Source organism: Rousettus aegyptiacus, unplaced genomic scaffold, assembly GCF_014176215.1.
Source record: "Rousettus aegyptiacus isolate mRouAeg1 unplaced genomic scaffold, mRouAeg1.p scaffold_m13_p_12, whole genome shotgun sequence".
Lineage (NCBI taxonomy): Eukaryota > Metazoa > Chordata > Mammalia > Chiroptera > Pteropodidae > Rousettus > Rousettus aegyptiacus.
In genome coordinates, this window is record NW_023416287.1 from 94,211,910 (window position 1) to 94,224,342 (window position 12,433).

Genomic DNA, 12,433 nt, shown 5'->3' on the forward strand with positions numbered 1-12,433 from the left:
GGCGGCTCGACGGCGAGAACAGCGGCGGAGGGAAGGGGCAGGGAAGGCGCAGATGCAAGTGTTTAATTCACCAAGACCCAAGAATCCAAATTCGGACAATGGTGCAGCACTTCGCTGCCCCGACTGGGAAGGAACAAGAAAACACCCGGCGAGGGGTGGGGGGCGGCGGGGGGCGGGGCGTGCGAGGGGTGGGGGGCGGCGGGGGGCGGGGCGTGCGAGCCGCAGGGAAATCCAGCACCCTGCAATCATGGCCATAAATCGGTATATTTTATATAAAAATACATATATATACTTTTCACCCAGTAATTTTACTTCTGGGAATCTGTCCTGAAGAAATAAGGGATTTAATAGAATCAGTAGTCTTTATATACTTTGTATATTTATCTAAAGATTTAAATATAAAGATATCATTCACAGCATTGTTAGTTGTAGGAAAAATTGGAAATAACCAAAATAGGATATTGGTTAAATTGTGGTTTACACATAAGATGGAACACTATGTAGTCATCTTAAAAACATTTTCTGACGTTCGCAATGCACTGCTAAGTGGAGGGGCAGAGCCAGCTGCAGCGTGACAGGCCTATAGAATACGACCCTCACCCCGCGGAGCAGAGGGCGCGGGCCAAGGGTCAGGAGGGCGCTATGCACTATGGTGGCTCGTCCTGGGACAGGAGCGTTCCTGCCCTTTGCGCCTGGCGTGGTTTCCAAATCTGCATCAACTACGTATTTGTTTAGAACCCACAAAAGCCCCACCGTCGTTCGCACAGAGTGGCAGACCCTGCTGTGTGCTTCTCCCACCAATAGGACGGCGTGACCGCGGCCCCCCCGTGCTGCAGCGCCCCGCGCCAGCACTGTGGCACGGGCTCTCACGTGAGGGCCACAGGGAGCAGGGGAGGGTGGGCAGGGCGCGGATCAGACACGTGTCGGCTCGAAGCCGGGCCCAGGGGAGGCCAGGGCGGCCGGAGCACGCCGCGGGGCCAGGGCGGCCGCGTCCCTCTGCACCTTCGGCCATGTGGCGACTCTGGCAGAGGACGGATGCGGGTAAAGGCGCTGGAGTTCCCGACGGCACTGCGGAGCTGTCTGTCTCCTCGCAGGGCAGACGGGCTCCAGCCACTCTGGCCCGGGCAGACCCTGCCCCAGCACCGGCAGCCGGGACTCGCTCCCCTCGGCCTTCCCAACACGTGCTCCCCAGACACCTTCACAGCACCTCCCTCCCCCTGCAGGTCCCAGGGGAGCAGAGGCAGAAGTCGAGCCATAAGTGGGCACGCGCTGGTTTCAAGGCAGAAACACTGGGGACGTTTAAGAGGCGAGACGATGGGGGAGAGCTGCCAGGTCCGATGATGTCCCCGGGACTTTGGAAGCTGACCAGCTGGGACCGGACGGCCAATGTCTAATCCCCTGCGAGGGTCAGAGGTGGTTTGCAGACCCGGCACCCCGACCTGCAGCGCTCAGCCCTCCGACGTGGGCATGTGCGGCTTTCACACACGACCACGGCCACCCTCGGCGGGTGCTGGGAGGTAAGAACAGGTGCCCACCTCACGGTCGAGCACCCGAGGCTCAGGAAGGTGAGGCGACTGGCCTGAGAGCTCGCAGGGGCGGCAGGTGGCAGACCCGTCTGGACTCAGCGCCTGGCACCAGCTCCCGCCCTACAAACGCAGTGACGATGCGACGTTTTGCCTGCATAAAGACGTCGCTGTCATAAAGTTCTGCCTCCTGTGTTATGACGAGAGCAGTTGAGGCTCCCTACAGAGGCGGACACAGTGGGAGCAAACGTCAGCCATGACAAGGGTCGGGGGAGGGTGCGGACAGTAAGGCAGCCCGTCCTCCGAAAGGGGCAGCCGTCTGTCCTCCCCGAGGCGGGAGCAGCCACAACCCCGTCCTGGACGTGCAGACCCCGCGCCAGCCTCATGAGCAGCCAGCAAAGCCGGTCCGCGTGGCCCTTCCGGGATTGCTCCCAAACTCGACCAAAACTCCGGCTCTGCTGCTCACCTCTGGGGAACTTTCGGTGCATCTGACCTTGAATCCACGATCAGGGTGGCCTGAGGCACAGCCCACAGTCCACGGAGCGGCCCGCGTGGCGCCGGCAGTCCAGACCCGGGAGGACAGCTCCAGGACGTCCCCCCGGGGCTGTGTGTGTGACCAGGCAGCAGCCGGCTGCGCACGGACCGAGCGTGGGCGCCGAGGCCGGTGCGCCCCGGGGCCGGGCTGCAGTGTTCGCGGGGTCACTGTGCTCTGGGCATCGGGTGGCCGCCGAGGGGGCGGCGACAGGCGCCCTGTACCCCCACAGTGCCGTGGGAGCAGGCACGCGCACAGGACAAAAGTCGTGACCTCAGCACACGCCGACACGTCCGCCGAGGTCCGGGACGCGACACTTCTCAAGGTGCCACCTTTGAGAAGTCTGTATTTTCCCCACAACTGCTGGTGGGTCGATGATGATCTCAAAGTAAAAATTTAGAAGCACGAAGCGCCGCACGTGCTCCGCGGCTGCTCCAGGGGGCGACGCGCCGGGGCTGGAGGACTCGCACCCTCGCCTGACGTCCCCCCCTCCCCCGTCCCGCGACTTACGGCCGCCACGTTTGAACTGGGGGGGTGGGGTGGGGGTGGGAACACTCCCGGCTAAAGAAGGGGTGCAAGGGGGCGAGGGTCACAGAATTAGCATTGAGGAGGGGTGAAATCTTACTAGAAACTGCGGGTTCGTGAAAAGTCTGTGGCCGCGGAGATGAACACGAAGTGCTGCGACTCGGCGCAGCTTCCGCCCCAGCCCCCCTCTGCGGCGCCCTGGGAGCCCCACGGCAGGGGACCCCGCGGGGCGGCAGGGGCAGCCCGGGCAGGGCGGCTGCGGGACTGGCCTCCGCAGAGACCTGTCAGGGTGCGTCTGCCCCGCGCGCCCCAGGAGTGGGGGTCCGAGTCCCCAGCACTTGAGCTGCTCCGCCGTGCGTTACGGCGGTCAGGGGGCGCGGAGAGCAAGGACCAGAGGGCTCGAGGGGCGCCCTCCCCCGGACCTCCTCCTTTGCCCGCGGGGTTCCCCACAGAGACCCCCGCAGACAAAGGCGTCTGGGGCGAAGGAGCCGCCTCCGCAGAGAGAAGCGCCAGATGCTATCGGCCAGTCCCCGCAGCGCGCACAGCTGCCCGCAAGTCTGGGCACGCTCGGGCCGGGCGCGGGCAGCGGGAGGGGCCGCCAGCGCGGCGGGCCCTGGGGCGCGCCGGGGCCCAGGGTGGGTCCGGGGGTCGGGGGCGGCTGCCGGCTCCCTTTCCCCGGCTCCGGGACCTCCGCCGCGAAGGCGGCAGCGCGGCCGGGGCCTCCCCGGCACGGGCCCCCGCGGCCCCTCCAGCGCGCGGCGCGCCGGGCGCCTCCCGCCCGTGGAACAAAAGAGCCGCTCGCCCGGAGGGTCCGGGTCGGCCGGGCCCGGCCCGCGGCTCCGGGCCTCAGGCGCCGGGGCTCCAGCTGGACCACGCCAGGCTGCGGCTTTGTGTCCGCACGGGGGCGGGAAGGACCGCCGGACCCTCCACATCCCAGCCGGCGGCCGCGCGCCGAAGCGGTGGCTGGCGCGGGTCCCGCCCGCAGCGCCCGGTGCCCCGCGGGGCGCCCATTCATTCGCAGGGGGCGCAGGCCGCCGGCCCCAGCTCACCTTGCTCTTGACTTCCACCGCGCTGCCGTCGTAGAAGCGCAGGGTCTGAGACTTGTGGAAACTCCGGTTCATGGTTCCGGCCCCGCGCAGTCCCGTCTTCGGCCTCGCCTCGGCTCGGGGGACTGCAGAAGGACGCTGAGGGCGGCGCCCCCCGCCGCGGCCTCGGCCCCGGCCCGCGCTCCCCGCCGCGGGGCTGCTGCGAGTGCGGCGGCCCGGGCTGGGCTGGCCGCGCGCCGCGGGGACTTCAGCGGCCGCGCGCGGGAGGAGCGGAGGACGCCGGCGCGCACCGCCCCAAGGGCCCGCCCCCGCCCCGGGACCCGCCCTCGAGGACCGCCCCCCGTCCCGGGGGCCCGCCCCCCGCCAAGGACCGCCCCCCGCCCCGGGGACCCGCCCCCCGCCAAGGACCGCCCCCCGCCCCGGGGACCCGCCCCCGAGAACCGCCCCCCGCCCCAGGGACCCGCCCCCCGCCCCGGGGACCCGCCCCCGAGGACCGCCCCCCGCCCCGGGGATCCGCCCCCGCACTCCCGCGTACTGAGGGCCTGCGTCTGAAAATCGCTCTCTGGGTCACCGGAGGACCCGCCTCCAAACCTCGCCCCACTCCACGCCCCGAGGACTCGCCCCTAGGCCGCTGCCTGCGGTGCGTGCGCGCTCGGGTCCGCGCGACCCGGAGCCGAGCAGAAAAAGGAGCGTCGCCCACCGCCCGCGGCGCCTCATCCGCAGCGCCGCGCGCAGTCTCTCCGGTCCTCCTCCCGCTCCCCCCGCGCGGCCGGGGAGGCGGCGGCTCTGGGCCGCTTCTGCTGTCGTCTTGGATGACAGGGGAACCACACCTGTGCGCGCTAGCTGCCAGGTGCGGGGTCGCTTTCTCTCCGCGGGCAGCTTCCCGAACTGCATGAGAAAGAGCCACAGTCGCGCGTGGGGGGCAGGCGCTGGGGCATGCTCCCGGCCGGACGCGGGCTGAGGGGGCATGAACAGAATTCGGGGGGAGGGAGAGGCAAGCTCGGGGCTGGAAGGGTGGGAGGAAAGGCAGGAAGCCACACAACTCCAAGCTTCACGGAGGGAGATGGCTTGTGTAGCGCCCGCGGCACAGCGTGACCCAGGCCAGCAGCGCGCACCCCACGCGACGCTCTCAGGTCCTCCCCGCCCAGCGCCTGAAGTGGCCTCCGCGCTGGAGCGCGGTCCCGAGTGGCTCCTGGGCAGGTCGCTCCGCTGTCTCAGGGATCTGCTGCGGGGTCAGTGCTCGATGGGCACAATCAGATGCCGGGAAAGCTCACGTGTGGCGCCGGAGTCCCCAGCCAAGACGCAGGCAGGATTCCTTAGGGCTTGGAGCCTGTGGGTGGTCGGGTATAGACAGAACCAACTGGCGGAGCTGAGCTGAGCCTTCGGCTGGAAAAGCTTCTTCACAGTCCAGCAGCAGGATTGGAAAGCCCTCCACCGGTCCCCAGTGGACACCCAGCGCGGGTCACACGAGCCCCGCGGCTCATTCTGGGCTCTCTCTGCAGGGCAGGTGGGCCCCAAACGGTGTGCACTCGTCACATGCTGACGCTGTCAGTTATCTCTGAGCGAGGTGTGCAAAGATGTAGGCGAAGTTAAATGAGGAGGCTCAGCAGAAAGGGCTGGGAATTTGTCCGTCCGCTTTGTGTTCTGGGCATCCTGCAGAGGCCTGGCCCCTGGTGGACGGGGACAAGTCACCTGACTGACCTCAGCTTTCATTCGCCAGGTGGGTGCCGCGGTGCTCCCCTTGCCTGGCCCTGGCTGCAGCCTCACTCTGAACCCGCGACAGTGCTCCCTGCAAGTGGTTGGAGGGGTCCCTCCCAGAGAGGGTGCCCGGAGCGGGCGCCCCGCCCTTGAGGTGAACTGATAGCAGCCAGAGGCCTGGCCTGGCTGCTGAGCTCACCCTCACCGTTCACACAGGGCCCATGCTGGCTCCAGACACTGGGGCCAAATCCCCCTCAAATATCCGACTTTGAAAGTCCCCCCAGAACTGATGCTCGAGCCCCTCGGATCTTAAGGAAACGTGTTGCAGGCCCAGGAAAAAGCCCTGGTCTGCCGTACGCTCATCGGTGTCTTCCACGGAAGCAGCAGAAGCCTTAAAATCTCACACTTGTGGTGTGTGGGGACGAAGGGCGTTTTCATTAGGAAAAAAAAAAGGGATTTAATAATGAAACAGAGATAAATTGTGTTTATGATCTGAATAATAGAGAAAAGAAATGACAAGCTCATGTGAGTTGCTGAATCAAAAGGTCTTGATGCCAATGGCGCAGAGGGGACCTGGTGCTGGTCATACCCCTGCGAGGGGCCGGGCCCCCTCCCCACGCCCCACCCGTCCCCATCCTCCCCAAACACCAGCTTAGTGGTCATGGCGAGCGGGAGGTAATGTGCAGATTTTCTTCACGTAGAACGACCGAGTTCAGCCCGGCGCTGCGGGGCTGGCTTGGCCGGCTCTGTGTCTGGGTCCCATGTGCTCTTCTGGCCCATGTAGGCCTCGGTCCTGGACTCAGAGCTGTGTTAGGATCAGACTTCGGGTTAAAAACCTGTGACATGGAGATAGTAATTATCCCTGCCCCGTCTGGCAAATGGGAGCAGTGGCTGAGATGAGGCGCGTGAAGGGCCTAAAACAGGATTTTCCTCAAAGTGAGCTTCAGCCCGGGTCTGGGGTCTCATTTTTAGTGCAGAGCTCGCAAAGAAACACTCTCCTCTGCTGCCACCTCGCTTGCGTCTTGGGAATGGCACGCGTGGAGCTCAAGTAACGTTATTCTTTCTCCAAAGGCTTCTGAGCAGATGAAACACGGGTCAGGCCCAGGGTGGTGCCCAGAGCAGTCATCCGCGCCCTGGGAGCTGCCCCCCGGAAAATGGAGGCCTCACGGCGACCCCTGGCATGAGCTCGGCACACCCCCACTCAACCGCCTTCTCACCTGGCTCTCGCCTGTGCGAGCCTCACGCTGCCCTCCCCTCTGGCTCCCTGGCTTCCCCGGAGCAGTCCTTGAACTGACACTGTGCTTAGAGACCCTCTGTACGTCACCAAGTGGGGTGCCACCAAAGATTTATTCTGCATGTAAACGAGGCAGCCCAGGACCAGACCTAAAGGAGCCCAGGTCTGAGAGAGCGGAGAGCTCGGGTGTGGAGAGACCGCAGAGACGCCAGACTGCAGCCCCCAGGGAGAGCAGGGGAGGCCGGCTGCGGTGGGGTCCCGGCTCTGGCCTGCGGCTGGAGCTGAAGGGGCCTTGGGGACCCCACTTCGGGTGCAGCATTTGCAAGGGGGGCTGAACAGCAGGCTCCTCGGGCAGCTGTGCTGAGTGGACCTGCCTGGCAGGTGCGGTAGAGTCCCTCAGCGTCGTCTTGGCAGAAAGTGTCCTGTCCAGGGCTGGGGCCGCTCTCGGGTCAGAGGGTCCCTGTCATTCTGAAAGACTGGATGCCCCTCTCGTAGGCCTGAGAGCCCTCGTGTTCTTTTAGGGGTTCACGGCATTCACACACTTTTTCTTTACAGGAATACTGTGTCTTTGGGGTGCGAGTGGCCAGTCTGTTTGTCAGCGCTACATTTTGTCCTTTTCATTTTGACGGTGGAGCAGTGTGTGCTGCGTGACTTTTCTGAGCTGGTTTTTCAGCAGCGGGAGTCGTCAGCCTTCTCTGTGTGACACGCTTGGAGAGGCTGTCCCTATTCCGGTAATGTAAAAGTCTTTATTTTTACTTCTAAAATTGTTACATTGTTTCATTTTCCCAGTTGGAATTTGTGTGTGTTTGTGTGTGTGTGTGACAGAGAGAGAGAGAGAGAGAGAGAGAGAGAGAGAGAGAGAGAGAGAGAGAGATGGAGCTGATTTTCCCATAGATGGCTACCGACTTTTTTCAATACTATTCACTGAAAAGATTTCTCTTTCCCCATCTTTTTGCAGTGTAGTCTGAATGTTGTACTAAAGTCGTGTGTTTTTAGGTCGCTGTGTGGTGTGTTTATTGTTTTTTTCTAATGTCTGTGAATCCCGCACCAGCCCCTCCCGAGGCACGGCGTTTCCACACTTGTAAGACCTTCGAGCCAGGATGCGTCTCACGAGTCATGAGTTCATTGGCAGCGTTTTTCCTAGTGATACGTGAACTGATGATACGCCTTTCAATAGGCATTGCCCAGGATCCCACGAGCCGGCCCCGATGGTGGCTTCGAAGCGCCTCCCGCCTGTTTTTTCTCCTGCGTTCTGAGCACATCGAAAGGCCAGGGGTCTTCCCCAGGGATGACGTGTAGCACTTTTTTAGATGATTTAAAAAGTATGTCTGCAGCCTCGTTTTCCATCAAATGATGAAAAAGTTTTACCTACTTGTTTTGATACTTGTGACAAACTCGACAGCTCCAGGTCCCCCTGCTTTCGTTGTGAACTCACCCAAACTGTGAGCTGCAGGACAGCCGTGGCCCACGGCCCCCAGGCCCTGGTCCCAGGGGCGGCTCACACACCGGTCGCCATGGGGTCGCTTGCACGCCGGTCACCCCGGTACTGTGCTCTGAACCTGGCCGTGCAGGCTGGGGCTCCGCACCGGGCACAAACCTCACGAAAGGGCAGTTTGTCCTTGGTTTTCGGAGATTCTCCTGCATCTGCTCTTTTTAAAAAATTAACCAGCTCAAAATACTCTTTATGCCAAAGAGGCATATTTTGGGGTGACATGTTCTTTTCCCCCTCACATGGATAGATGTACCCCAGTTTGCTTAATACATCTTTCATTGAAGGACATCCTAATTTCTTTAAGTTTTTAGCCATTCTGAATAAAAAAAATTCCTGTGCATAATTGCATGCTAGTTTTTATTTGGACATGATTGTTAAAAGCAGTTGCATTAACACTAGAGGTATGATTTTTGGACCCTACGGTGAAAGTTGTTAGCTTTGGGAAAAACTGCCAAGCGACCTTCCAAATTGGCCGTGTGTCCATCTGGCAACGAGTGAGGGTGGCCATAGCAGTCGCTGTCTGGTTGGTGGTGGCATTTGTCTGGAGTTGGCTGTTCTAACAGGTGTGCGGTGCCGTGTCATTGTGGTTTTAATTTGTAATTATCTAATGTCATATGATGTTGAGCTCATTTTTGTGAGCTTATTCACTATCCGTTATCAATGCAAGAAACATCCAAACATGTAGAGAATTTTTATGAGTTAATTTGAGCCAAACTGATGAGATACGCTCAGAGCAAGATCTCAGATGTTCCAGAGAACGTCCGTTTTGCAGTTTCTTTCATGCCTTGGGAATTAAGGGGGAATGTAAGGAAGAAGACGTGAGGGTGAGAGGAAGCAAGGCCAGGACTGGGTTGCAAACTGGTGCCGGTCACGAGCTGCCACCCGTGAGGAGGAGGAGTGAGAGGGGCGTTTCACAAGGGTGTCGCCTGGATGCACAGAGACCAGGGACGGGGCTTGTCTGAGGCAGAGACAAGCTTCCCAGTGAAGAAGTTACTCCCGGGGCGTGATGACCCAGCACGATCCTCCCAGTCAGGGACTCGTGATCAGACCACCATGAGGTCCCTCTCCACAGAACCCCTCTCCTTCTCCAGGCTGCTTTTCTTCCTTGGCCAGGCAGCTGTTCAGATCTTCACCCAGTTTTAGACTCCTTTGTATAGTTTGAGCGGAAATCCTTTATCAGATGTGTGTTTTGCAAATATTTTTTCCAAGTTTGTGGCTTTTCTTTTGGATCTCTAAACAAGGTCTTTTACAAAGTTTTTCATTTTATAAAGTCCAAGTTATTTTTTTTTTCATTAAACTTTGTGTCCACAGGCATGCTCTGTACACTACCCACCCGTCAGTCTCTTAGTAGCCATCTTGCTTGTCACATTGACTGTTGTGAGGTCACAGTGCTTGTGTCCAGATAACCCTTACTTTACTTCATAATGGCCCCAAAGCACCAAAGTAGTGAAGCTGGCAACTTGGATATGCCAAAGAGAAGCCATGAAGCGCATCCTTTAAGTGAAAAGATATGTATGTGTGTACATATGTATGTGTGTATGTGTATATGTATGTATAGGAAAAACAGTCTATATAGGGTTTGATGTTATCCGCAGTTTCAGGCATTCACTGGGAGTTGTGGAATGTTTTCCTCTGCAGATGGGGGAGCAACTGGACCAAGTGCAACAAATTCTGTCACCGGGAAAAATATCTCTTAGTCATGTCATATTACATAGTATAGTCTGTGTATCACAGTGTAATGTATATATTCTTTCAATAAACTAATACTGAGCTTATTCACAGATGTGGTCAGCATTCTTAGGAACATCCTATGTAAGGCTTTGTTTTTATCAGAGGAGTTTTGGTTCGCGGCATAATCGAGAGGAAGAAACTGCACATACACCCTCCGCCGCCACACAGGCAGCCTCCTCTTGGATCTCACCCCCACCAGAGCGGTACGTTTCCTATAACTGGTGAACTTACCCTGCTACGTGTCAATCACACGAAGTCCATGCTGTATTTTAGGATTTACTCTTGTCTTTCTCAGAAGGGAGCCCCTTTTTCTTGTGTGGAAGCCACGTCTTAGGGAAGAACTCTGCTATTAGTGGGTGAAGCCTCATTCTAGAGGTGGAGTCCCACTCTAGAAGGGGGTGACATGCACTGTGCTCTTGGGTGAGCCCTGCTATAGAAGGGGGAGTTCTTTTCAGAGAGGGGTGTCTCTCTTCAGGTGGGGAGCTCCACTCTTTAGGGTACAGCAACACTGTTTAAGAGCCCCACTCTTGTGGAGCCTCACACTCAGTGGGGCCCTGCTCTGGAGGGAGCCCCATTCCAGGGGGGAGTGCAGCCCCATGTTGAGGGGGAGAGAGCCCAGCTCTTTGGAGGAGGCCCCACTGTAGGAAGAGCCCTGATCTAAGTGGGGCTCTGCCCTGGAGGGGAGCGCCACTTCTAGGGGAGAGCCCCGCTCCGGGGCTGGGGAGCTCCACTGTAGATGCGAGAGCCACAGTCCAGGGAGGGAGCAGGATGCTGTGTGAGTGTAGGTTCCTGGACTCAGCACTGTGTTAGACTCCGTCTTCAGTTTAAATTCCTGTAAAATGGAGATAGTGCATTTCCTGCCTCATTGGGCAAATGGAAGCAATATGTTAGATGAGGCATGGGAAGGGCCTAAAACGGGATTTATTTCAAAGCGTACTTAGTACCAGGAATCTGGATTCTTAATGAGTGGGCAGAGCCCTAAGGCAGAGAGACAGTTTTCTCTGCTGCCATCTCCTGTGCATTTTCAGAATAACACTCAAGTGAATGTCATGATGAAAAGCTATTCTCTGTTGCCATCTGGTGTGCATTTTGGGAATAACACCCTAGTGTATGTCATCAAGTGTAGATCATCATGACTATTCATTCTCTGCCGTTAACTGGTGGGCAATTTGAGAATAACACCACAGTGCTGGTCATGAAGTTATTTCTGCTACTTTTTCATGTTCATTTTGAAAATAGCACCCAGAGCGTGCTGTTATGAGAAGGTTTTCTTTGCTGCCATCTTGTGGGTATTTTGAAAATAACACCCAAGTATATGTCATAAAAATTTTTTGTTTGCTGCCATTTGGTGGGCATTTTAGGAACAAAACCAGCGTTCATGTCATGCAAAGTTATTTTTGCGACTTTCTCGTGTTCATTTTGTAAATAACACCCAAGGACATGTCATTGTGAAAAGTTTTTCTCCACTACCATTCTATGTTCACCTTGGGAAAACCACAGAAATATGTCATGAAAAGTTATTCTTTGCTGCCATCACGTGGGCATTTTGAAAATAACAGTCAAGTGTAAGTCATCATAAACATTTTCTGCTGCCATTTGGTGGGCATTGTGGGAATAACACCGCAGTGTATATCATGACAACTTATTTCTGCTGGTATATATCATGTGCATTAAAAAAATAACACCCCAAAGTATGTCGTTATGAAATTTTTCTCTGCTCCAATTTCGTGTGAATCTTGGGAATGATACAGGAGTGCATGTCATGCAAAAACAGTTCTCTTCTGCCATCTCGTGGACATTCTAAAAATAACACATAGGTGTTGGTGGCATAAAATTTTATTTTCTGTTGCCATCTGGTGGGAATTTGGGTAATAACACCACAGTGTATATCATGAAAACTTATTTCTCCTTCTATATCTCATGTGTGTTAAAAAATAACACCCCAGGATATGTCGTCATGAGTTTTTTCTCTCCTCCCATTTTGTGTGAATCTTGAGAATAAAGCAGGAGTGAAAGTTATGAAAATTATTTTCCACTGCCATCTTTTGGGCATTTAAAAAATTACTTCCAGGTGTATATTATCAACAGATATTTTCAGCTGGCATCTGGTGGAAATTTTTGGAATAACATCAGAGTGTAAGTAGTAAGTTATTTTGTGCAGTCATCCTCTGTGCATTTTGGAAATAACACCAACTGTATGTAATAAAAATTTCTTTCCTGTTGCCATCTGGTGGGCATTTCAGAATAACCTCAGCATGTGTCATCTTGAATAATTGTTCTCTCCTTCCCTCTGGTCTGTATTTTGTGAGTAACACCACAGTGCATGTCTTGGAAACTTATTTCTGGTCTCTCGTACATTAAAAAAAAACACTAAGGGTCTTTCCTTATGAAAAGTTTTTCTCTGTCACCATTTTGTGAGCATCTTGGGAATAACTCAAGGTGCAAGCCATGATAGTTATACTCTGCTGCCGTCTCGTGGGCATTCTGAAAGCAATAACTAAGTTTATGTCGTCAAAAAATTTTATTTTCTGCTTCCATCTTGTGGGCATTTTGGATATGACACAATGGTGTAGGTCTTGAAAAGTCATTTCTGCCACTGTCTAGTGTGCATTTAAAAAATAACACCCCAGGGTATGTCATTATAAAATTTTT

At 56.5% G+C, this 12,433-nt stretch overlaps 1 protein-coding gene across 1 annotated transcript in view; it reads right to left on the minus strand.

Annotated features, from left to right (window-relative positions):
- The window catches only part of PARD6G (par-6 family cell polarity regulator gamma), a 39,705-nt gene extending 35,834 nt beyond the window's left edge, over nt 1-3,871 (minus strand). Inside the window, exon 1 of the mRNA XM_016126531.2 lies at nt 3,630-3,871. Coding sequence (XP_015982017.2) covers nt 3,630-3,701 — 72 coding nt within the window. The 5' untranslated portion in view covers nt 3,702-3,871. The remainder of the gene's footprint in view (nt 1-3,629) is intronic.
- Between the last annotated feature and the right edge of the window lie 8,562 nt (nt 3,872-12,433).